Raw genomic sequence first — 25,268 nt, forward strand, 5'->3', positions numbered from 1 at the left:
TGTAGGTGGTTAAGAGTTGACAATCATCACACAAAAGGTGCCAGGTCAAATTAACATAGATTGCACAATAATAGCTGATACTCTATTATTTTCACCTTTAGTTCAACATTTTGGCTAATTCGCCATTTCAAATGCGCAAGTAGTTCAGAGTATTTGCTTCATTTGTCATAATGTTACATAATTATACATGATTATTTCATAATGTGGTGAATATGCAGGTCACAACTCGTCCACAAGAGCTTTTTGGACTTGTTGGATTGTATATTTGATGAGTTTGATGAGGGCAGGGGACCTGTACCATTCACCTCCATTGTGTTCACTGAGCAGCTCACGTCTCTGCCCCGCCGATCTCAAAACAACATGCATTGATAATTAAAGATAATGAACCTACTGCTATGACTATAGGGATTATGGCAATAGGAGAATTTTCTAAAAATGTTCAACTATCCCTTTAAGTTTAAAGCTAAATGAGACATGAATCTCACACTGCCCAGTAAAATCATTAAGTGCCCATTGGTATATGACATTGCTCATAATCTAGCAGTGGCAGTGTGCTACTGAATTAGTGTAGGAAACATTGGATAGAATCGATATAAAATATAATTATATTAGTTGACCTGACAGGGTTGGTACAGGAATAATAGAGGAAAATATTATTGTGTTGTTTTATATTGTTATTAATATATATGGCATATGAGTGAGTTTGTCACCATACTTTGTGCTGACGTACACAAAGGCAATGATCTGCACAGGAAGATATTATCACTACTACCAGATAAACAAGTGTGTATTGGCAAGAATCGGGCAATATGACACGTATTACAATACAGGAGCAACGATACGATATATTGCGATACTATAAGCAAGACCATATATTGTGATTTTTTTTTTTCGGTTAGCTAACGCTGAAGCATGTGATGAGTCACAGACCTGTACTATTGCAAGATGTCATTGTTCAGTTAGAAAGGAGTCAGCGGCTGAATGAGTTTGAAATGCAGCACAAAATGAACCACCGCCCTCAATGTCTGCATGTAGATCGTTAATAAAAAATCCATATAGTGTTCCTGAATATCAATACAGTATTGCTAAATGAAATATCGTGATATTTAAGTGTGTTCATCAATACAGTACAAGTATGGTACAGTATACAATACAAGTCTTTATTGATCTTTGTATTGGTTGTTATTATAAAACTAAATTAACTAAATACAAATGTATCATTTAGGAACTAAATCAGTGATGTTATGTTTGAGCTTCTGTTCTTTCCTCAGCCAGTGACATTAAAGTATTAAAACAGAGTCCTGTTGTGTCTTCTCTTCCTCTCACAGAGCCACAGCTGTATGTGCGCTTTGACATCTGGGAACAAGGCAACATCAGCCCCCTACAGCTGAGTGACAAACTGCAGGGGGCGCTGCGCCATGCGCTCTGCGATGTCGTCATGGAACTGAGAGTCTTACCAAATCCTCTGTGTCTGGGCGTGCTGTGGCCGGCAACCAAAGCACAGAAAGACGACGCTAAAGGTGAGGCCTCGGTTCATCTACCTCCAGGCTGTGTGTGTTATCGATGTCATACAGTGATATTTCTGTAACCACTTACTGTTCAGAAATGGATCTTTGAGTGTAGTATATTCTGTGTAGTAGTTCTTATCTGACAAAAAGAACAGAAAGCTGGACTGTGGTTCACGTTTATGTGTTTCCAGGTCTGTTGATTCCTCTGCCTGAGGTGAAGGAAGTGAAGGACAGCCCGAGGCAGCGCAGTGGCTCCCGGGTCTTTAAATCCAGCCCCTCTCCCATCACCCTGACCCAGGCTTTTGGGAGCACCCAAGTGACGGGGACCAGCACACCTGAGTCCACCACACCCACTGGCAAGAGCACCCGCCGGAGTTTCTGGGACATACTGGTCAGTTGGACATTAGCATTTACATAAACATTTATTCCAAGTCATGTACATAGTGTTGTATATGAATGTATATTATTGTGTGAAATAAACACTAGTTTTATTTTGGAAAATGATCAGAACTGAAACCACCTGCTCATATTATTCAGGTTTTTTTGGTCTGTTCATCAGTAGTGATGTAAAAATCTGCTTTAGTTGGGTTTAAAGGGGCAGCTGTTGACTGGATTGTATGCTTCATATATGGAGTCTGGGTGGTCCACAGTAAAAAAACAAACAAACACATATTTAAATGTGATAAAATCATGTTTTAAAAAAAAACACCCATAACTAGTCACAACCAGCCCTCTGAGAGTTGACAGTTATAGATTCAGATCTTTCAGGTGTGATTTGTGAGCAGAGCATTCCTACATCAGTGGTTCCCATAGACTGTAAAAAGAATGGACGTAGCATCCGTGACGTCACCCATTGGTTTTGGGGAGTCGTTTTTGTGACTCAAATATGGCGGCCTGAACAGCGCCATGTTGGATTGGCCGGCCGAGAACCCGCCCACTGGCCTCGAAGCAGCTGTTCACGGAGCTGCTCGGACCTGTCACTCAACGTTTCCGCGCCCTAATTGGTCAGAGTTTTAACCTTATAACAGTAAAACGGTAGAGTTAAAAAAAAATTCACCCCCCTCAGAGTGTGTGCGGGGGTAGAAACTATTGATTGAGAAAAAAAAACGTTCTGACACCAGGCTTTTAACATGTTAATTGAGGATGTAAAGTCGGCGATTTTAACATGGGGCTCTATGGGGAATGCTCCCTTCTGACACCAGCCCCCAGAGGAATTCGAGGGGATTGCAGTTTTTTGAACGCGGAAGTGAGCTTCACTTCTCAGACCGACAACTGCCCCCTTGGTGGTTCCCAATCTTTTTTGTCTTGCGTACCCCCTGAGCCTTTTTGCCATACCACGAGTACCCCCTTTTCCAAAAGTGGTCATATAGAACATAATACAACTGATTATAAAATGAAAATCATTTTAATTTCGCAGACTTTTCAATCTGTACAAAGACATTTTACACATATTCTCCTGCATTTTAGTTGTTTCTGGCTGTTTTGGTGTTTGTCGTGGCCAAATGTGTCTTCACAGAGTTGTAGGATTGTCACAATACTAACATTTCAAACTCAATACCAATACCCAGGAAAATATTCAATCTGACATCATATTCAATACAGCAGCAGTGCCTCCCAGCTTATTGTTTTCCATTATTGTTCCATTATTTTATTTTTATTATAATCAAAAACTATACAAAGCTGTGCCACAGGTTGTTGTCTGTTGGGGGGAGCTAGTTGTGGCACATGTACCATTTCAGTAATGGGGTTATGAAATGACTGGGAATATCTACTTATCATCTTGGAAATAACCACTGACCTATATCATTTCCAAATACTTTCAGAACTTTGATATATTCGTTTATACATTATGAAACATATCACATGCTCCAGCTGGTGCAAAATTCACTGAGCACTGAGTTGGAGATGGTTTTGATGAGAATCACCTGAGACCATCTGATGAAGTCCGATTGGTTGTTAAATGAATTCCTCCCCCGTCCTCACAGAGTAAACCAGACTCGTCAGAGCTCGGGAGCCCAAAGACAACCGATGACATTGTGCAGGAGAAAGGGGAGGAGGGCCGACCGGCCAGACGGAGACACAAGACAGAGACCATAAAGCAGCAGTGGAGCCAGGAGAAGGCTGTGGCTGTGGAGCTGGAGCAGGCCCAGAGGTGTGGGACACAACACACACTGTGTTACATCAGTAACATCAACTCTGTCTTTCTCCTGGTCACTCATTTGTCTCTACACACATCCAGGTTGATTTGCACAATGAGCCTCAGAGCGATGGTAGAACCATTCAGCTGTCCTACAGACTGCAATACAAATTCAGAGGCAGATTTTCAGGCAGAAAAAAACCCTGGTCTTTAACTCACACCTGTTTTCACATTCTTTCATATTATAATTCAAAAATGCCAAAAAAAAATTAATATTACATGTAAAGCTGGTTTAAATCCCAATTAGACAGGAGTTAGTTTCTCCGTCCGTTTGGTGTGAGCAGGTGAAATCAGAGAAATCTGACCTGAAGGTCTCTGTTTCCTCTTTAAATGTCTATTCAGATTTTTCTCTGAGGTTTTTCTTTTTTTTCATATGTTTTTGGGGCTTTTGCCTTTATTTGACAGTACAGTTGAGAGAGACAGGAAATCAAGAGGCAGTGAGAGAGGGAATGACATGCAGCAAAGGGCCACCAGATTCAGGATTCAAACCGGGGCCTGCTGCAGTGAGGACTGCAGCCTCTGCATTTGAGGCGCCTGCTCAACCCACTGGGCTATATGGCGCCCCAATCCTACTTTTATTGTCCTGCATCTTGTACCTCCTGTTTCAATAGATGCATCATATACAAATTTAACAGTTTACTCAGTTCCATTCTGTGTGGCATTGATCTGGTGTATTTTTAACAAAGCACTTTAAAGTTCCACAAACAGCATCATCCCATAAGTAAATCAGAAAGATCAATTTAGTTGCTCTAAAATAATAGAAGTCTTTCTTTCAGTTGGACTAACAACCTGAAGGACTGTAAGCTCTTGAGTGTAATGATTATATGTAAACTCTTATCAAGGTTCAGCTCTGGTCTGTGTCATTTAGTGTGGATGTCTTGTGTCTGTGTAGGAGGCAGGTGTCTCATTTGGAGGAGGGAGACGTGGGCACTCTCCACCCAGTCTACCAGGACACCTGCAATCCATGGATGACCTTCATGGCTAAACTTGGTAAGTTCTGTCAGTTAAGCTCAAAAAGACTCTGAACTTGTAAAGTGATGTTCATAGATGCTGCTGAGTTCTCTAGTTGTAAAGCGAGATCTGCAGGTTTTCAATTGAGCCCCTGCTGTGTGATTCAGTCCAGATGGCGATGCTCTAACCCTTCACAACTCGATGGCCATCACTACATAATCACATCACTACTGAATTATTACATTATTACATCAGTTCTCATTGGTCAGAAGAGTAAAATTTGGTGAATGGTTCCTGCACAGCTTTTATTTTGTCATGGGGGCGAAATTTGACAGACTGAATCTCCTGATGATGTTTTACCTCCTGCATACCCCTCACTCTCTGTCTGGTTCTCTCTCATTGGACGGCTGATCACCAGGCTGCCCCTCCATCCAGCAGTGCACGGCTGAAACAGCTTCACACTTCCTGCTTCCCTCCATCTTAGCAGAGATTGTCAACCTGGTCAGTTCCCTGGCCAGTGATACATCAGTGAAGGCTTTTGAAAAGAAGAGGTGAGTTCTCTGTGTGTGAAATGTTCCCCCTTCATTGTTGAGATTCATTCATTGTTGATGATGGCAGAGTGACACTTCCTCTTAAAGCCGTGATATTTACTTTTTATCGCTGTTGTGTGTTGCAGGTCTTAAAGGGATAGTTCAACATTTTGGCAAATTTGCTTATTGTCATAATTCCTATAGTGTTATTAGTAGGTTCATTACCTTTAATTGTCGGTGCAAGCTGTTTTTAGATCGGCAGGGCAGACGCAAGCTGCTCAGCTAACACAACGGAGGCGTACGGTAATTTCGCCTGTCCCTCCTCAAACTCATCAAATACACAATGCAACAACTCCAAAACGCTCTGGTGGACAAGTTGTGACCTGCACATTCACCACGCTATGAGATAATAACAGAACGTTACAAGATGGAGTTGTTTTAGAGGCAAATGCGTAGCCGGAAACTACATTCCAGACACGGCTGCTGGGCGGAGTGATTTCAAAAGCTCAAGTACCGTAGTTCAGAGTATTTGCTTCATGTATATGTTATTACTTCATAGCATGGTGAACGTGCAGGTCATAACTTCTTCACAAGAGCATTTTGGAGTTGTTGGATTGTGTATTTGATGAGTTTTGAGGGAAAGGTGAAAGTACCGTTTTGTGAGCTGCTCACGTCTCTGCCCCGCCGATCTAAAAACAGCTTGCAACGACAATTAAAGGTGATGAACCTACTCCTAAAACTATAGGGATTATGGCAATAGGTGAAATTGCCAAAATGTTGAAATATCCCTTTAATGATCTTAGGCAGGCATTGCGGCTATTTACTAGCTTGTCCCCCACAGCAGATAGACTAAACTTTCAGTCCATCACTGCACTGTGTGTTTTCTTTGTAGATGGACATCTTGATAACGCTTCTCTCCATCCTTCAACCCTTTTAGCTGCCCCCCATCAGGAGACGCATTTGTACCATTCACTCATGTCCTGAACCTCAGCCAGCCGGACGTCACCAGGAGCTTCATTCTCATTGGCCGCAACTTCCATCAGTGGCATTGTAGCACAGAGCAAGGTAACTGGTCCCACCAGTGTGTGTGAATATTCCCAGTGTCACTTACTGCCTTGATGCTCATCCTCTGCTTACTAGAGTGTACAGTAGGGATGCCTATCAGTCCATGATGCAACTTCATCAGTAGTCAGTCAGTTTTGCTAAAGAAACCTTCATCCTTATGTTTAATTCTTTGCTTCCAATATGTAACTTGCATGTACTGTAGAAGCCCAGAGGTACTAACATTTCAAGGCAACTGCAACAGCAAATGTGTTTGAAGTGTTACATGTCCATCACCTGGGAGTCATGAGACTAAACTGAAGCACGTAGACACCATTGAAACACATGTTTCTGTGAATGGCTGTTTGAAAGTCCTAACCCCTCATGACAAGTCCAGATCAACGGGCTCCACACTGTGGTCCTACAGTTCGTTCAAAGTATTTTTGTTGTCTCTCACAGGGAAATTGATTTGCAGCCAGGTTTTACATAAACACACATATAGGGACACACGTAGCACCCATACTAATGGACATCAACACACAGTATGGTGTGATGGCCAGAGCAAGAGTTAATTCAACATGGACAGGTTAACTAAGTAGTGCAAATAGGGATACTATCTGTTATATAACAACTGAGCAGGAACAAAGGTGAACTTCTATCTCTTGGTCACAAGGGCAGTCTGAGCTGATGACCAAGGGTAACATTTCAAACTCTGTCCAAGAGGATGATCTTGACTCTCCTGGAGGGAGGACCTTTATTTGACCATATGTCTTACCCCCCCCCCACCCTGAAATCTTCCTGCCCTCTTTAATGAGGCTTCCAAGCCTGGTTTCGTTGGCCTGAGTCGCATTAACACTCTAGGCAACAACACAGAACATTAAATGATTCCATACAAACTTCTTTAAGAGGAAGTCATCATCTCTGAGGAGACATTAAAGAAGCTCTACTCTCTCTACTATACTCTTGATATAATTGAGTGAGATCAGTTGACAATGATGACCATAGACAAAAATATCTTCACGGGGGTTTAGCTCATTAACCATTATCCCAATCATCATAAATCATGTAACAACCGTGGTCCGTGACCTACTTTGTATATCTGATACATTTAAGTTGATCTGGCTGTGGCCTGCTCCCTAGACCAGTCTTAATTAAACTGACTGGTGATGTCTAAGCCATGTATAAACACTCTAGTGTCGAGGTTTCATGATGATGAAACAGCTTCATGAAGGCTGTCGGTCTTTAAACACAGCATCAAGAATCATCAGACTAACTGAAGTGACTGTGCTGTGTACCAGGGATTTTCTTGACCCAGAGGACTCTCTCTGACTGTGCCATATTTTGTTGAACTTGATTTATATATTGTATATTTATACAGTTGTTTGACTTGACTTAATACTGTTAGCATGTGCAGGTTACACAGCCTCCTCACTTTAGCTATAAATACAAACAACCAAGAGTCATTCAACAGGAAATGTGGAAGCTGCCTTACAGCACAACACACCGTGCTCTGCAGTGACCAATCAAATACACCTCCAGTGTTATGGTGTGTGTGTCAAAATGAAGGATAAAACAACTGTGGCTGAGTTTTAAAAAAACCCTGCTTCAGTATTATCATCTTAAAGAGTGCAGGAGGACATACCCAGATCTTTTCCTGCACTAAAAGAAGCAACACCACAATTTTGAAGTAATTAGTATTCACAAGTAGTAGAAATTCACAAATCAGGACTTTAAGTACCAAAAGTTAAAGGACTTGTTTTGTCCTGTTTTATCAATGGATCCAGTGACAGACAGGTTTGGATGTACACACATGGCTAATATTCCAGCTACTTAAAGCACAGCTAATTTTATCTAGTTTAGACACTGATGGGCCCAATAATCCATAATAATAATAATAAAATGTTCATCATGTAGCAGATTTCCTGCTTTATCAACAGGAAAAGTATCTAGCAACAGATCATGTACAGTAGTTAAGTAAAACCAAAAGAAAAGAAAAAGAAACATAAAATAGAAGTACTCAAGTTAATTACTTGGAATTATACTTTATTTGATTTGATGAACAGATAATTTATCACCAATGACAAAACAGGACAACAACAACAACAACAACAATGTTTGAAAAGGAGTTGGAAGTAGTAAACACTCACATGGCCCTACCCCTTTATCTCTTGTCCTCTATTGATTGAAAATGTATACAGTCATACAAATAAATATTCACTTGAACATTTAAATAAAGCCCAGTTAACACCGGGTGCTAGATTAAGTGAGTCAACTTTGAATAAGTAATACATAGACCTTACATTAACACATTCCCTCCTCATCTAACTCTTAAGAGTTAATATTATCACAAAGTCGTCATTATTGTAGGAACACAATGTTGTTTTAATTTAACTTTTCTCTTAAATTAAATCAAACATAAATGTACTTAGTTACTCATCTTCACTGACATAGGGGTTGTTGCTTGTGGATCTTTCTGGTCCTGTTCCAGCTGTTCCTCTACTTTATACAGCCATCAGCAGCACAGTGACTGGATTTAAACTCTGTGACTGGATGTTTGGTACAAGTTTTCTCTGGGACCTGCAGTTGCCACAGAAAGCCCTGTTGTTTTCTTTAGTCCACTACTGCACCAGTTTAATTTGAATCCAGCATCAGCCAGTCTCTGTGCCTCATCTATACAGCAGTTCAGTAGGACTTTTACTTTGAAACCTTGGCAGCTGATAAACTTCATTATTCGGAAGGTGAGAAGACTTGGAGGTAACTTCTTAATTTCAGTCCCAAGTGTGAAGAATTGAAAGGGAATCGATCTCCTGACGGTCTGGAACAGTTCCCAGGGAGAGGTAGCTGTAGCTGACTCTGAACCAAGCTCGTACATTGCTAACATCTTGTGTATGGTGAGAAGGACGAGGACCCAGCATGAGTGTTTTGTGTGGAAGCTTTCAACATGCTCTCCTTGCTGCTAATTCTGTTTCTCTGTCCATGCTAGCTGTCTCACACACCTGTGTTATTTTGCAAGTGTCCGCTTCCATCAGTTTGTGTCGAGCTCTGTGTTTCACTGTCCATGCCGCCTTGCTGTTTGTACCATCTCTGTCTACCTGCAGAGGACAGTTCAGATGAGGAAAACACCCCAGTGCTAAATAGGTTCACACGTAAGTTTGCCTCTCAGCTTGACACATTGATGCTGATGGGATGTTATAAATCAGTGTTCTTATAAAGATATTATTTTTGTTTTTCTTTATTTAAGTTGTCTGTCCAAAAAACAGCAGCTTTCAAAACAAAGTTGATTCAGACAGAAACAAAGACACTGGGCCCTGTTTCTATGGATCCAGGTGTGAGCTACAAGGTGTGAGTGACTTAGGTTTATTGGCCTGATTTCAGTGGGAACACCTTAAACACCATAATGTAAATATAATAGAACATGGATGGAGTGTTTATACTGTATAGGCACAGTGTTGGGCAAGCTACATCCAAAATATAATGCATTACATAGTAATAGTTACTGCCATTTGAAAGTAATTAGTTACATTATAATATTACTGTCTGAATTGTAATGTGTAACACTACTTTTGCATCACTTTTGAGTTACTTTGCCAAAATAGCTGCAGAAATATGACTATAAAATGTAGTTTATTGTTGTTGATAATACATTCAGTGGAGGGTGATGTAGCCTAATGACTGTGTTGGCCTCTAAAGCTACTAAAGCTACGTTTTGTGGGTAATCTACTAAGAGTAACTGCCTAAATAACAGCATGTCTAAACCGCAGGATTGAAATGACGGTTTTGCGCATTGTAATTGTGTCCACCATGGAGAGTGGAAGGAGAGCTGGGTGGCCGCAAACGCAGAATGAAATTTGATCCGATGAATTAACAAAAAGGAGCAAATAAACATATTGTTAATTGTAATGCGTTATATTACTGCGTTACACCAAAGTAATGCATTACTGTAATTGTGTTACTTTTGTAATGAGTTACTTTTGTAACTCCCAACACTGTATAGGGATAGTATAAAGCAGCCTGGACTGCAGCTGTCTTTGGACTGCAGTTAAGCTGGGAACACACCGGATGCATGGCGTGAGCGTGGAGTTTTTTGACCACTGATGTTGGATTTCTCTGCATTATTAAAGGGATAGTTCAACATTTTGGCAAATTGGCCAATTGCCATTATCCCTTTAGTTTTAGGAGTAGGTTCATTACCTTTAATTGTCGGTGCAAGCTGTTTTTAGATCTAAGATCCGAGCTACGCTACAGAAGCTAATGGGATTTCTTTGTTTCCCTCATCAAATTCATCAAATACATAATCCAACAACTCCAATGCAGAGACTATTTGCCGAAAAACTGCACCTGACAGGAACCTTGCCTTGAAAACAACTCTGTCTCATAACGTTCCGTTATTATCTCATAGCGTGGTGAATGTGCAGGTCACAACTTGTCCACCAGAGCGTTTTGGAGTTGTTGGATTGTGTATTTGATGAGTTTGATGAGGGAAACCAAGAAATCCCATTAGCCTCTGTAGCGTAGCTCTGAGCAGCTCGCAGCTCTGCCCCGCTGTTCTAAAAACAGCTTGCACCGACAATTAAAGGTAACAAACCTACTGCTATGACTATAGGGATTATGGCAATGGGCCAATTTGCCAAAATGTTGAACTATCCCTTTAATTAATGTCTGATAAAAGCCAATCCAGTCCACATGCAGTTGTGAAACATATTTATATTAAATACAGTCACATTCAGATTCAGCCTTGACAGAGAAGACAATAGTCAAAGGTCATTTTTTGTGAAATCACGTCTCTTTCTGCTAGGATGCTTGTGCACACATACATGAAAAATGTAAGAGTGTCCCACACATGCTACACATCCAGTGTGTCCCTGGCCTTTAGCCTATACTTTCTGTCACTTTAAAATCACCAGCAATTTTAATACGCTGTCGCTCTTCAGATAGAATTTTGCAAGTAAGTTGAAGAACTCTGTTTGGCTCTTGCTAACCCTAACCCTCTGTACTGAGTGTGTGTGTGTATATGTGTGTGGCGCCACACTTTGTGCTGCACACCTGCATGAAAACAGGACCCAATGTCTCACTTTAAAAGACAGAATGATGATAAAATACATACCATAATAGATAAACAGAGGTGTAATCCAGAAAGCTGCTGCTGTAGTTTGTGGAAACTGAAACACTATTATCTGAGATCTGACATCATCTCCTCTCCCCTGCTAAGACGTAATATCCTGAACATATAAATGGATACTAGAATGCACAGAGTGAACTCTATTTTTTTCTTCTCTTCCACTGATCTTGCTCAGCACATGTTTTCTCCCACAAATGTGTGAATTTAAAAACCAGCATCACTGTTTCTTCTAAAGCTTTCACTCTATGTATGTTATTCACTGCATTTGGCCTCAGAACTCAAAGGCTCAGCCGTCCCTCAGCAAATATACAAACCAAAAGTACTTCAGTGCAAACCATGCAGTGTGATGGTCTGGTGCTGTCCACTTACTGGACTCCTCCAGTCTGTAATGAAGAGATGAGGGATCGTGGGGAACCACAGTGTGCCGTGTGTTTTAACTCGCACTTCCCTGCGGTCTCACTCAGTTTCTCTCTCCTCAGCTCATAAGGGATTCCAGCGCTTCGAGGCTCTGGAGCAGAGCGAGTGGTTCAGTCCGAGCCAGGCCGGGGCGGGACTGGCCCCACGACAGAGATTCCTTTACATCAGCATCCTGGATAAAAAGGTGACTGGACATATGGGAGCTTCTGCATTGTAAACATCCCACAGAACAAGCAGAGGATTCTGACACCTTGTTGCACCATTGCAGCATACAGGTCGTTTTGGTTTTATACATCCCTGTTTGGACATTTCAGGGCAGAGGCAAAGAGAGAGAGTGACGCAGACAGAGAGAGACAATGAGAGAAAAAAAATACAGTTCATAAAGTTTTGATTTTAGATCGATCTAATATGCAATTACTTTTCTGTATTATTCAACAAACACAAGGAATGAGGGATAGTTCAACATTTTGGCAAATTGGCCCAATTGCCATAATCCCTATAGTCATAGCAGTAGGTTCATTACCTTAAATTGTTGGTGCAAGCTATTTTTAGAACGGCGGAGCAGAGCAACAGGCTGCTCAGAGCTACGCTACGGAGTCTAAGGGAATTTCTTGGTTTGCCTCATCAAACTCATCAAATACACAATCCAAGTACTCCAAAACGCTCTGGTGGACAAGTTGTGACCTGCACATTCACCACACTATGAGATAATAACAGAACGTTACCAGACAGAGTTGTTTTCAAGGTAAATGCAGAGACTGCTTGCTGAAAAACCGCCCCTGACAGGAACACGCATCAGCGGTTTTGCATGAATATACCTCTAAAACAACTCTGTCTCATAACGTTCCCTTATTATCTCATAGTGTGGTGAATGTGCAGGTCACAACTTGTCCACCAGAGCGTTTTGGAGTTGTTGGATTGTGTATTTGATGAGTGTGATGAGGGAAACCAAGAAATCCCATGAGCCTCCGTAGCTCTGAGCGGCTCTGCTCCGCCGTTCTAAAAATAGCTTGCACCGACAATTAAAGGTAACGAACCTACTGCTATGACTATAGGGAAAATGTTGAACTATTCCTTTAAGCCGTGCTGTCCTCTTCATATTTGATACATTTCCCATCATCATGCAGACATGGTTCACTTCATGGAGATCCCAGCCGGCCTGAGGGGGGGACAGGCCAGCTGGGATGTTCTCTCCTGTGTGATCATCTGGGATGTAGGCAGTGATCTTTGAGGTTTAAGTCTTAATAAAATGCTCCATAAGACTCTTGATGGGGCTCTGCTGTAAACCTTGACCATGTCAGTTTCACTGAGCAGCGATTCTCTCCTTGTAGTATTACACTGCTCCAGTGGCATCTGTATTTTGTCATATTATCATATTATTGCCAGTGACGTTAATCCTGTGTTTGGTTCTAACCGTCCTCCGTGCAGGTGACTCTGTACAGCTACAACTGGTCTGTGGATCTGGGCGCCTCTCTGAACCGGGAGCTGGTCCGTCTGGTGAAGTGGCAGAACGCCAGGGCTCACGTGGTCCACTGCCTGCTCAACCAGAAGATGGGCCTCTTCCACCACCACTGCTTCTCTGATGCACCTCTGCATGAGATGGACTCCAAACAGGTAGAGATTCTGATGCATCATGTGACACAACATCAGCTGCATGTTGAGCACTCACTGCTCGCTCCATTAGTTTCTTTAATCCTCTGATAGTCTCATCTTTAACCTCCTCATGGTTTTTTCCCTCCAACTATTTTTTTTTGCCTCAGACTAGATTCATTCTCTATTCATTGTCCAGACAGTTTTTCAGGGTCACTTGCAGTAGGGTTAAGGACTTGTTTATCCCCCATAAAAGTTCCAGGAGATGGTCCGGTTCCTGCTATGGAGACATGCACCAACGGCTCCCGGCCCCGTAAAATTACCCCAAAGTTCCTGTTGTGGAAACGGCCCTAAAGATCACTAGATTTGCCACCGCCAAAAAAGTTTCCAAAACAAGTGAACAACAGATAGCTTTTTTGAAGTGGGGTTGTATGAGCTACAAATGCCCATTAACACTTTTACACTAGATGCAGTAGAAACTGAGAAACACTAGTGTATCACGCTGCACTGAGACTGAGACACACACTGTTGTCAATGAGCGACGATTAATCAGCATTTTTCCACCGCCTACAAGAAGTCCTGTCTCAAAATAATACTCCAGTTCAAGAGTACCATCTAAAGTTTAAAAAAAAATTAAATATTATTTATTTAATGCAAACAGGCAATAACATACACAATTTATAAACTGACAATACACTGACCAAAAAGAGACAAACAGAAAACAAAGGACAGAACAAACCTGACGACATAAGCAGGACCAAAACAGGACAGAAAAGTAAAAAAAAAAAAAAAGGTATGTGAAACATACTAAAATTAAATTTGCAGTAACTACTTATTTACTCAAATGTCATTTTTCCCATTTTTTGTTATGCATTTCTACGTTATCTTGATTTGTTGCGATAATTTTTTCAAAAGAAATTGGCTTCACACTTTATTTCTAAAAAAAATCCACATTCAAATTTTTTCTTGTTTGGGTCTTAAATATAAATATTTTCCCCAAAAGAATGAGTAAGTAAAAATTTGCAATGCATCAGCCGGTCGAAAAAAAGTTTGTTTATCTGAAATTATGAGTGAGTTGGGTAGTACTTTTACGACATCGAGACACAGAAGACAGACAAGAAGAGGGACTTTACTGACATCACCGCACCATGACTCTTGCATGTTACACGCTGGTTCATATGTGCGTACCCCTGGTCAGGCCTGGCGTGAGATTTTTGCGTACCCTACGGTCACATTCAGATTTATAAATGCCGATCCTTGCGGGAGAGTTGATAAATGAGAGCCAGTGTGTGGACATCTCCAAAAACACCTGTGATTTAATTTATGTGCCGGATGCTGGATCCTCAGTCCAACATGAACTAGTGTTTAATCAAGTAGCCACTAGTTTAATGAATAGCATCCAGAATGAGTGGGGGTGGCTGGGTTAATAAGGCCCCAGCAGAGTATCTTTGGCCCAGGGCCCCCCTAGTGTGAGCATGGTGATGTAGACATACAGCTCGCAGTGCAGCTGAATTTAAATGAGAAAAGGTTAGAAATTCAGAAAAATGTCATGCACAGTGTTTTCCTATATTGCTGTGTGTAACAGGCGGAAACAGGGGTTTATTAGAGCAGCACTTTACAGCAAAGAAAGACTCCAAATGGCCTTTCAGCCCCACAGACCCCCCCACCCCACTCCCCCTCCAGCCAATTGCAAAACAAGCTCAAAGAATAGGAAGGAACAAACTTTAACTTCCCCTCCGACGGCCCACTCTTCATCACTGCATGACTAATGAGTGTGGACAGAAGGCAGAGTCAGAGCAGCAGAAAATTTGCCTGAACAGAGCTTCATCTGTCATGGTCCTGATGAGAAGCAGAGGGAGCACCAGTGCACAGTTTGACCCTCCTGCCTGTGGGCACAGTACACTCTGCCACACTGGGGCATCTGGTCCCTGACCTGCTCCACTGAACTAACTCGCCCAAAAGTTCCTCTCAACAGCGACCAGGGCACACGAGCACTTCTCATGACATCCGAGTCTTCCACTAACACCAATCAACATTAATGTGCAGTGCAGTGAATATATGATTATATAGTTTGTAAAAAAAAAAAAAGAAACCTCTCCACTCTACCTCCACTGGACCTCATCCATTCAGTGGCCACAGGTCACGGCAGTTATTAAGTGTGGAGTCTGTAGCATCTATCAGGCTGAGCACATGTAGAGCTGTCAAGTATCACACCCTTCACTCTTTTACTGCCATGTTTCAGCCTGATGTGAAAATTTAATTTAGAATATTGATTTATTATTTTTTTTACACAGAACGTTATGAGATGGAGTCGTTTTCGAGGTAAATTCGTTCAGTTTTTCAGCAAGCAGTCTCTGCATTTGCCTCAAAAACAACTCTGTCTGGTAGCGTTACGGTTTTTTTTTTTTTACCTTTTTTTCCCCCTCACTCCTTAAAACTGCATTTTAGATTTTTCTTGCAAATGTGTTAAAAGGGAAAAGTGAAATCTCACATGAACCTCAGTATTTAGACTTTTTACTCAGGGCTCAGCAGCCTCCAGTGTTCGTCCTCCCACCTGTGACAGTCAGAGCTAGAGGCATATTGTTTTGAGGTTGTCCGTCAGTCACATTTTTCTCAACACACTACATTTACATGCGCAGCTAAGTCGAGCTGTGCTCATAGCTCGATTTGAGCATCTCATCGGAGTTCGGTCCTTGTCCCAGTTTACATGCAACAGGGAAAATCAAATAACTGACGGTATCCTCCTCCTCAACATAGGTTGAGATATGTGTCATTTCAGCAGGTTTATACAGAGCCCTGCCCTGTTGTCGGTCACCTAGTAGATAACTGGATATAAATAACTTGGTGTTCTCAACTATAGTTCCTGAACCCTAACCCCACACTTTTTTTTCTCTTTTCTTTTTTAAAAATAAAACACATCTTCTCGCTGGTTTCAATGTGTGAAATGCACTGAATCGAACTGAACTTTGTGCCGTCTCTACTGTTGTGAAGCATGTCACATGCATTGTCCAGTTTCAGAACGATTAAGGCATCAACATGCAGAAGTGTCTTTGTCAGATTTGGAGAAGTCCAATATTAGTCTGACTAACGCATTTACATGCACTTCAGTTGTCCAGTTATTGTCAGATTAAAGGGATAGTTCAACATTTTGGCAAATTGGCCCATTACCATAATCCCTATAGTCATAGCAGTAGGTTTGTTACCTTTAATTGTCGGTGCAAGCTATTTTTAGAACGGCGGAGCAGAGCCGCGAGCTGCTCAGAGCTATGCTATGGAGGCTAACGGGATATCTTGGTTTCCCTCATCAAACAAATTCACAATCCAACAACTCCAAAACGCTCTGGTGGACAAGTTGTGACCTGCACATTCACCACACTATGAGATGATAACAGAATGTTACCAGACAGAGTTGTTTTCGAGGTAATTTCATGCAAAACTGCTGATGCACGTTCCCGTCTGGGGCAGTTTTTCAGCAAGTAGTCTCTGCATTTGCCTCAAAAACAACTTTGTCTCGTAACGTTCTGTTATTATCTCATAGTGTGGTGAATGTGCAGGTCACAACTTGTCCACCAGAGCGTTTTGGAGTTGTTGGATTGTGTATTTGATGAGGGAAACCAACATCTGAGCAGCTTGCAGCTCGGCTCTGCCGTTCCAAAAATAGCTTGGACCGACAATTAAAGGTAACAAACCTACTGCTATAGGGCTTATGGCAATGGGCCAATTTGCCAAAATGTTGAACTATCCCTGAAAATGTATTTCTATTGTCATGTAAACGTAATGAGTATCTCAGTAACGCCTTGAGGGAACTTTTTCAGATTTTTCTCACACAAACTTTCACTTGATTCTTTATCATCTTGTCCTTGCTGCCTTGCCTCTTCTCACAACACCACAGTATCACCATTCAGGCTCACAGCTGAGATTTCACCCTAAGCCAGTCTTCAATTGATTGTCTTTCATTTCCTCTGTCGTGTCTTGTCCAGAACCCTAACCCGTTCCTCGGCCCCTCCATGGAACCCGATGCTCTGCTGCGTAGTGCGGTTCCTCCTCTGCCCAGTAAAGACCAGGGCAGACTGGGCAGCTCTGGCCGGAGTCTGGCTCCACTCCACTTCCCTTCTGAGCTGCTTCCCTTTGACGAGGCTCTGAGAGACATCTGCACCATCCGACCACTGATGGAGGGGGACGTGGTGGCCCGACATGGCAGCCAGCTCTTAGACATCAAAGCTACTGAACGGAGAGGTTAATCCTACTACTACTGCTGATGATGAGGAGGATGATGTAAATATTAGAATATTTCTAGAGTGGTAACTTTGACTTTGTCCTGACAGAAATGGAGAAGCAGATGAAGATAGAGAACCTGTTTGTGACTTGGCAGCAGAGGTCAGCACAGTCCAACATGCCCATCTCAGTAAGTCCTAGCAGATTTATTTCACATATTTAAATGCATTATTGTAACAGTTGAACGGAAAATTCACTCTGTGAAATCTGACATTTATTCCCCTCATGTAGAGTGTGTCGGCATCAGCAGATCAAATAACAGTAACATCTCACATCATGGTTCGTCAAACTAGAAATAGACTTTTGCTATAAATCCATGCGATATATGTTTGTACATCACATTTCTACAATGTATAGTTTGTTGAGGTTGAGTGAGGATAAGGATGATCTAGAAGCTAAATGCTTTAGGTAGTAGGGGTGGGAATCACCAGAGTCCCTGCGATACGATATTATCACGATACTTGTGTCTATATGCGTTACGATATTATTATAATATTACAAAATAATGCAGTAAACTGCTATATATTGCGATCTATTTGCTTTTTTTCAACTGCAGATGTCTCCAAATGAAAACTTTGTTAACATTTGTTTTAATGAATTTAAGATGAACTTCCTAATCTGTTCAGATTGATACTTGGCATCTAATATTGCCATGCAAAATATCGTGATACTATGCTGTATCGATTTTTTTCCCTAACCCTTAGTAGGTAACTCTGTACTTACTTTACATAACAGCACCTATGTGATTATAAAGGCCAGGCTTGATTCATTGTATGGTTACACAGAGTTGCTACATAGTAGATAGTGTGATCGCTAATCTTTTACTCATGTGTTGGTTAAATTTAAAATGGTATCACACCATTATTAACATGATTTCACAACCTGATTATAACAACAAACTGGATGAGAAGAGCAAGTCAGACTTCAGCATTCAGTATCAGCCTAATATTAACTATAGCTAATGAGATCTGGCAGAGCCTATGGGATGGTGCCACTCGCTGCTCTGTGGTTTTGATGAATTACTAATGACTCCGCTCAGTAATGCTCAGTAATTAGTTTTCAAATGATAATATCTGGGTTCGTTAAAAGGTCATGTTTTATATTAGTATATTAGTTTATTGTAGATCCCCATTGTTACAAGATTAACATTTCTAAAAGTCCATATGCACAATCTGAACACATACATATAAATATAGAAATACTTATAGAGGGGCGGTGCGTGGCACAGTGGGTAAAGCGGCCGCCCCATGTAGAGGCTACAGTCCTCACGGCAGGCGGCCCTGGTTCGAATCCTGCGTCGGGCAGCCCTTTCCTGCATGACATTCCCCCTCTCTCTGCCTCCCCTTTTCCTGTCTATCTCTACTGTGTACTATCAAATAAAGGCAAAAAGCCAAAAAAATATAGACAATTATCCTGAATCAAGCCAGCTGGGCCGTGTGTTAATAAAGCATCAACAAATACAAACAATACACCAAACTAAACTTGGAAGAGAAGAAGCAAAATTAAAGATAAATGAAAAATAAATAAAAATATGCAAAAGAAAATAAATGAAGCAGACATATGGAAACTCCTAACAGAATAGGAAAAAACAGACTAAGAAAAAATAAAAACATCGCTTTCTGTATTATACTTTCTCTCAGTCTTTTCCTGAAACCAACTCTACTGGTGATTGAAACCAAATACTGTGGGAGTCTGTTCCAGTAGGTGACTGCCCTGTACATCTCCATTCTTTTTAAAGCATCTGATTTGGGTTTAGGTCGGGTGAAAACACCGCTCAAGGCTTGTCTAGTGCCGTAGTTGTGATGTTACATACCAGTGTTATATTTACTGTATGAAGCCCGTCCAACAAGACATGTCCTCTTCTGAGTAGCTCCAGTGTGAAACTCTTTAAAACCTCGCCCTTGAATGCTCTTGAGTCTTTGGTGGTAGTGTGTCCTGTGCAGTGTTGTCATCTTATCCTACAACAACAGTAACCATTGGTATGTGAACAGGCGGTGGACCTGGAGACCCTGAAGCAGTCGTCCAGGCTGGTTCACTACTGCGCCACCCCTCTCCTCTTTGACCCCATCTTCAGGAAGCAGATCCAAGAGGAGCAGATTGTTCAGCCTCCAGTGAAGGTACTGTATGCTGGACAGTGATTCATCAGCGTTTCGCAGGACGTGAGAGAACACCGCTGTATTTATTGTCATCTTACTGTTGTAGGTTGGACTTTGAGGAGCGTTTTCACATCTCAAGTTTGTTTGCTCTGGTCCTATTCAGTTGTTAAGTTTGTAAACTTTTTCTGAGAGTGAATAAAAAATGCATCATTACAAACCATATAAGAATGATCACTCCTTTAGTTAAGTTTAGAACTCTTTCAGCTGAAAAGTGACATCATCTATATCTTATTCAGGGTAAGATCCTGAATGACATGGAAAACCTGGAAAATTGTTGACTAATTTTCCAGTCATGGAAAATGAGAAAAAAAGTAAAATGTCCTGGAAAAGCTTGAGTTGTCTGGAAAATTATTAATCAGTTACCAGAGCTCTATTTGACTTTTTCAGACCTGTTTCAGGATTCCTTTTCCAAGGAGCTGCCTAGCGAGATAATTAGAGACTTTGAGTTGATGAGTGTTATTAGTATTGGACCGTGTATTGGGAAAACACACTCTCTGAGGTTTTCCTATATGGTCTGTACTCTGTTTTAGCATCTTCCCTGTACATCCTATGTAAGGTAAAACCTTGAAATGCATGTCTAGTGTTTCGCGAGCATGAGGGTTTTCTCTCTGGCAATGTGGTTTAAAAACAACATGTTTGTGTTGTTCTGTGATAAATTTGTCACAATTTCTAAGCATGTAAGAGATTATTTCATAAGTTAGAGCCATAGACTGCACATCTTTAAATCAGATTTATGGAATAAACATAGAAACAATCATGTCCAGTATACGGTACAAGTGTCGAAAAGAACACTTCTCTATGAATGGGACGGGGGATGTGTTAGTGTATAGCGTAGTAACATGTCTGTCAGACTGGAGCAGCTGGAAATATCTTGGAAAATGATTTCAAGAAAAGAGTGGGAACGCTGTTATTTTTGCCTTTCAGAGATGTATAATGACAGTGTGTGTGTGTGACAGAAACGGCATCGCTCCAGTGACTCCACGGCATCAGGGCGGGACCGAAGCTACAGCACCGACTCAGCCGACATGCTGCCGAGCCGCCTGAAGGAAGAGCCCTGGCTGTTGGAGATTTCCAGCACCTTCCTCCAGCAGTACGTCCAGTACCTGCAGAGCATGGGCTTCATCCTGGTCCAGGTCCGGCCTCAGTCTCCAGCTCGCAGGTCTGGATCAGCAACTCATTTTCCATATTTTGTCAACTTGAGACGGTGCCTCTGTTCACTGGTGTTTGGAAAGCATTAAAGGGATAGGCCAACATTTTTTTTTCGTGTCTTGCCTCACTCCCGAGTCCATGACAAGCAGATAGACACCATCCCTTCGACTGTGCGTGCAGTAACAAGGGAGATACGGGCAGAGCTGGCACACCGCTAATTAGCTTAGCTCAAACGCTGGAAGTGTATAGGTAGTGTTAGCCTGCCTCCACCTAAAGTCATCAGAGAAACTCTTCAGCAACTCTAAACGGAAACCGGCGGGCCGATCTTTGTCTCAGAGCTGACAAAACTCTCCGGTAAGGCATCTTGAGCGGTCAAATGCCGGTAACGGGACGAGATCGGTCAAAACAGAGGGTTCAAGTAAAGACGGTTTATTTTGGTTCAAGCTAGCTACATCGAGGGTAGGTTAGCTTCCTATTTCAAAGTAAAAGCACAAATTCTATCGTCATGGTTTTCTGTATGTAAAGGGCAACGGGTGTTTTATTTTGTGAAAGTAAACGGAAAACCGGAAGTGCGTTGGTCACAACGGCTAGCTTGAGTAGCGCCGAATTTGCCCGAACAAAATTGTAAACAGCTGGTATTTAGACAAAGTAACGACACACTGCTGATCTAAATAGCTACTTTCTAGCTCTGCCCGTATCTCCCCTGTTACTGCACGCACAGTTGAAAGGATGGTGTCTATCTGCTTGTCATGGACTCGGGAGTGAGGCAAGACACTAAAAAAAATGTTGGCGTATCCCTTTAAGATGATTTCTGTAGACTTGAAGGCAAATGACCTGCAGTGATTTAGGCAGGACAAGTTCTGCACATCCAGTCATATTGACAGTAGATAAAGTGGTCAGCTAATGTAACCGGACTAGATGTGGGTCATATGCCCGTCCTGCCCGCTTCTCACTTTCTAGGCTCTGACCATGTGACTGACCCCGCTCCACCCCCTGCTCTCTTACAGCATCGCCCGGGCGCGTGCGGCCATGCTGAACACAATGTCATCAGAAGGGAGGATGTCTTTTTCTTATGTAAAGCAGAAGAGTGAGGACAGCCCCAAGGTTAGTGTTCCACCACACACACGCAAGTCTTCATCCCCAGACACACACTCAGGGCCTGAACACAACGTCTTATTTTCATTTGTTACCAGAACCTCATGCAGTTTCTGAATATATTTGTACCGGGTGGGATTAGTTGTTATAACAGTGAGATTTACATCTTACAACCAACGTTACATGAAATTGACACCTTCTACTGACTGGGCTGAATGGAATGAATATAAAAATATCATTTAGAATATATGTTCATGTTCATGTTTGATCTGCATTAAAGGAATAGTTCACCAAAAAATGAAATTCATACTCCGGAGTGGTTTTTTATTCCTCAAAGTGCATCTGGAGACCCGGGAGGCCGGTCCGTAGTCCAACAAAAACTTTATATGAGAGTAATAGGGCCTGACACGTTAAACTACACAAAAAACATTTAATATTCCTCCACACTGCTCGTCCGCTGCAATTCAAGTGTCCTGAGGGGATGTAGTCCAGAGTTTACAATGTCATTTAGGGCATTTTTACAGCCTAAACAGTCCTGTATTGAATTTGCCTGGGGCAATCACACGATGCTCACGGACGTCGTTTCGAGTAAACTCTGGACTATATCCCTTCAGGACACTTGGATTGCAGTGGACGAGCAGTGTGGAGGAATATTACAAGGTTTTTGTGTAGTTTTATGGACCTTTTTGTGTCAGGTGCTATTGACTCTCATAATTTATTGGACTACGAACCCCCCTCCCGGGTCTCCAGACGCACTTTGAGAAACTACTCCAGAGTATTCATCAGCATGAGGGTGAGTCACTAATGACTGAATTTCATCTTTTGGTGAACTATTCCTTTAAGCAAAAAACTTTTTTTGTCTCTATTCTCCACAGTGAATCTGACTAATGCTTAATGCCACTACAGTGTGTGTGGAGCTGTAGTAAAGCACTGTAGTAGTGCTCCATTTCCTGCAGGCCCATCAAGAAACACAGGGTCTGTGTTTTGTCAGGCAGTTGTAACATCAGTGAGAGGAGGGACGAGTTCTGTGTCCAGTTTTGTCAGTGGCAGTTCTAGCTTGTATAGTATTGTATTGTGCATGAGGGCAGAGAAAGAGCCAAACCTTTACAGAGCTTTGCTCTGTAAACTGGGCGACAGAGAACTGCACAAAAACACATATGTTTTTTTGTTTTTTTTATCCCCTCTCTCCAGATGTAAAGTGTTTGACAATTCTCCCAACCATAAGTTATAAGTAGGCACAGAGTCCGTTTTCCACACTCGTAAAATCAACTTTTTAGCAGTCACCATCCCGAATTGAATTGCAATAACACATAAGTTTGACTCGGCCTACTACCAACAAATAGCTCTCCTAGCCATACATGTAAGATTGTTCTGTAAATTAACCCCACAGACGCCGGCATCTGGCACCACTGCATATCACCTCCAGAGGGCGCTGCCAGGAGGGATCGTCCTGATGGAACTGGCTTTTCAGGTGAGATGGAGATGACGAGTGGCACTCATCATTATGCTCATTGACATACTGTTAGTTAATATACAGTTCATGTGTGAATTGAATGATTCTCCCAGGGCAGTTTTGTCTTGTAGTGGCTAAAAGATGCTTATTTGATGGTCTGTGGTCTTAGCATAAATTGCTAATTATCAGATAAAATAAAGTAGGAATACTAAGCCATGACATTTTCAGATTTCTTGACCAGACCAGTTGGAGAGAGGAATGACAAATTGACACATGCAATATCTATATAATATTATGTATACTGTAGATATTTTATAACTATAGCAAGAAAAGAGAACAGTGTAGGTTTGGTAATCTAAACCTCCATTAAAGGCTTTTTTAAAGGTCTTCAAATACAACATCCTCTGTCTCAGACACCTTGTAGCTCCACATTATAATGTAATACATTTTTACCTCATGATGTAATAACGCCGCATTTTGTAATAAAATTCTTGAATGGAACATGTTATAAACTTTGCTGCATTTTGTAATAAGTTGTTACATAATGCACCAAATTATTACATTTCTTCATAAAAAAATGCAACATTTAATAATTTGGTGCATTATGTAACAACGTATTACAACATGATGCAAAATCTATTACATGTTGCATTCAAGAATTCAATCACAAAATGTGGCCGTTTATTACAAAATGCGTCATTATTACATCATGAGGTGAAAATGTATTACAATATTACATAATGTGGTGCTACACACCTGCAGCTGCTCTGAAGCTTACTTTCCCGTTGTGTTGTTTTCTGCTGATCAGCCGCACTGTCCCATGACTCAGTAGTTTAACAACCGTGTGTGTCCTCCTCCTGCCAGGGCTGTTACTTCTGTGTGAAGCAGTATGCACTCGAGTGTTCCCGCATTCCCATGGGCCAGACAGTCAACTCCCAGGTAAATGCTGCTGAGACACACACGCTGATCTTTCTCTGGGGTTTTGTGTTTTTTAAAAGGTGTGTTTACATTGAGGTCAAAGTCCAGACCAGGCACAGATACAGCAGCCGTTTTGATCTGAGGACTGATGTTGAAACTTTATTGAACAGGCAGTAAGTTGGTCTCCCACAGGAGCCGGTCAGGATGTTTGTGTCTCTCTACATCACTCACCTATTGTGCAACTATTTACATTAGTAATCTTCTGCAAGTCTATTTAGTAGTTTTTACTGTGCTGCTCAGTCGTCAACACTTTAGATTGTGTCATGGTTTATTCAGTGTGACAACAAGACAGTTAAAATGAGAGACCCAGGTCTGTTGTTGCATTTGTGGAAAAGCTGTTTCTCTGGACACTACTGGGAGGGACTCACCTGGCAATAGACCAAATAAAATACACAAAGGGTAAGCAAACTTCTGTTAGAAAATCAAGTCCAGTTCCAGACTCTGTTCCTGGCCAGGCTGCATGGAAAACAAAAGCTCTGGTATAACAGTCCATCCTCCTGGCCCAGACCCCTGCTACAGCTCTGCCAGCTCAGAAGAAGAAGAGCGTGGTCTGGGTGGCTCTCTCCCTGCTGTCCCCCATTCACCAGCCACACCTGATTGGCCTTCAGGTCTGCTTTCCAGGACTCTGGACTTTAGCAGAGTGAGCCAAAGAGCATACTTTCTCCAGCACAGAGTCTGTCTGACTGTCTCTTACAGTTTAACTCTTGATGAAGCATCTACTGAATTTCACACGTTGGTCTGTATCTTTGACTACGACGTCCTCTGTCTGTTTTAGCTGCGTCCACACGAGGGAATTCTGAGGCTTCCCA

At 41.8% G+C, this 25,268-nt stretch overlaps 1 protein-coding gene across 1 annotated transcript in view; it reads left to right on the forward strand.

Annotated features, from left to right (window-relative positions):
- Positions 1 to 25,268, forward strand: part of szt2 (SZT2 subunit of KICSTOR complex) — a 94,882-nt gene that overhangs the window by 54,918 nt on the left and 14,696 nt on the right. Inside the window, exons 52-67 of the mRNA XM_085773520.1 lie at positions 1,329 to 1,520; positions 1,700 to 1,899; positions 3,494 to 3,660; positions 4,598 to 4,695; positions 5,075 to 5,207; positions 6,124 to 6,251; positions 9,326 to 9,373; positions 11,826 to 11,947; positions 13,192 to 13,377; positions 17,334 to 17,589; positions 17,679 to 17,758; positions 19,620 to 19,745; positions 20,741 to 20,943; positions 21,941 to 22,037; positions 23,419 to 23,499; positions 24,346 to 24,420. Coding sequence (XP_085629646.1) covers positions 1,329 to 1,520; positions 1,700 to 1,899; positions 3,494 to 3,660; positions 4,598 to 4,695; positions 5,075 to 5,207; positions 6,124 to 6,251; positions 9,326 to 9,373; positions 11,826 to 11,947; positions 13,192 to 13,377; positions 17,334 to 17,589; positions 17,679 to 17,758; positions 19,620 to 19,745; positions 20,741 to 20,943; positions 21,941 to 22,037; positions 23,419 to 23,499; positions 24,346 to 24,420 — 2,192 coding nt within the window. The remainder of the gene's footprint in view (positions 1 to 1,328; positions 1,521 to 1,699; positions 1,900 to 3,493; positions 3,661 to 4,597; positions 4,696 to 5,074; positions 5,208 to 6,123; positions 6,252 to 9,325; positions 9,374 to 11,825; positions 11,948 to 13,191; positions 13,378 to 17,333; positions 17,590 to 17,678; positions 17,759 to 19,619; positions 19,746 to 20,740; positions 20,944 to 21,940; positions 22,038 to 23,418; positions 23,500 to 24,345; positions 24,421 to 25,268) is intronic.

Source organism: Trachurus japonicus, chromosome 4, assembly GCF_045865225.1.
Source record: "Trachurus japonicus isolate A0001 chromosome 4, Traja_1.0".
Lineage (NCBI taxonomy): Eukaryota > Metazoa > Chordata > Actinopteri > Carangiformes > Carangidae > Trachurus > Trachurus japonicus.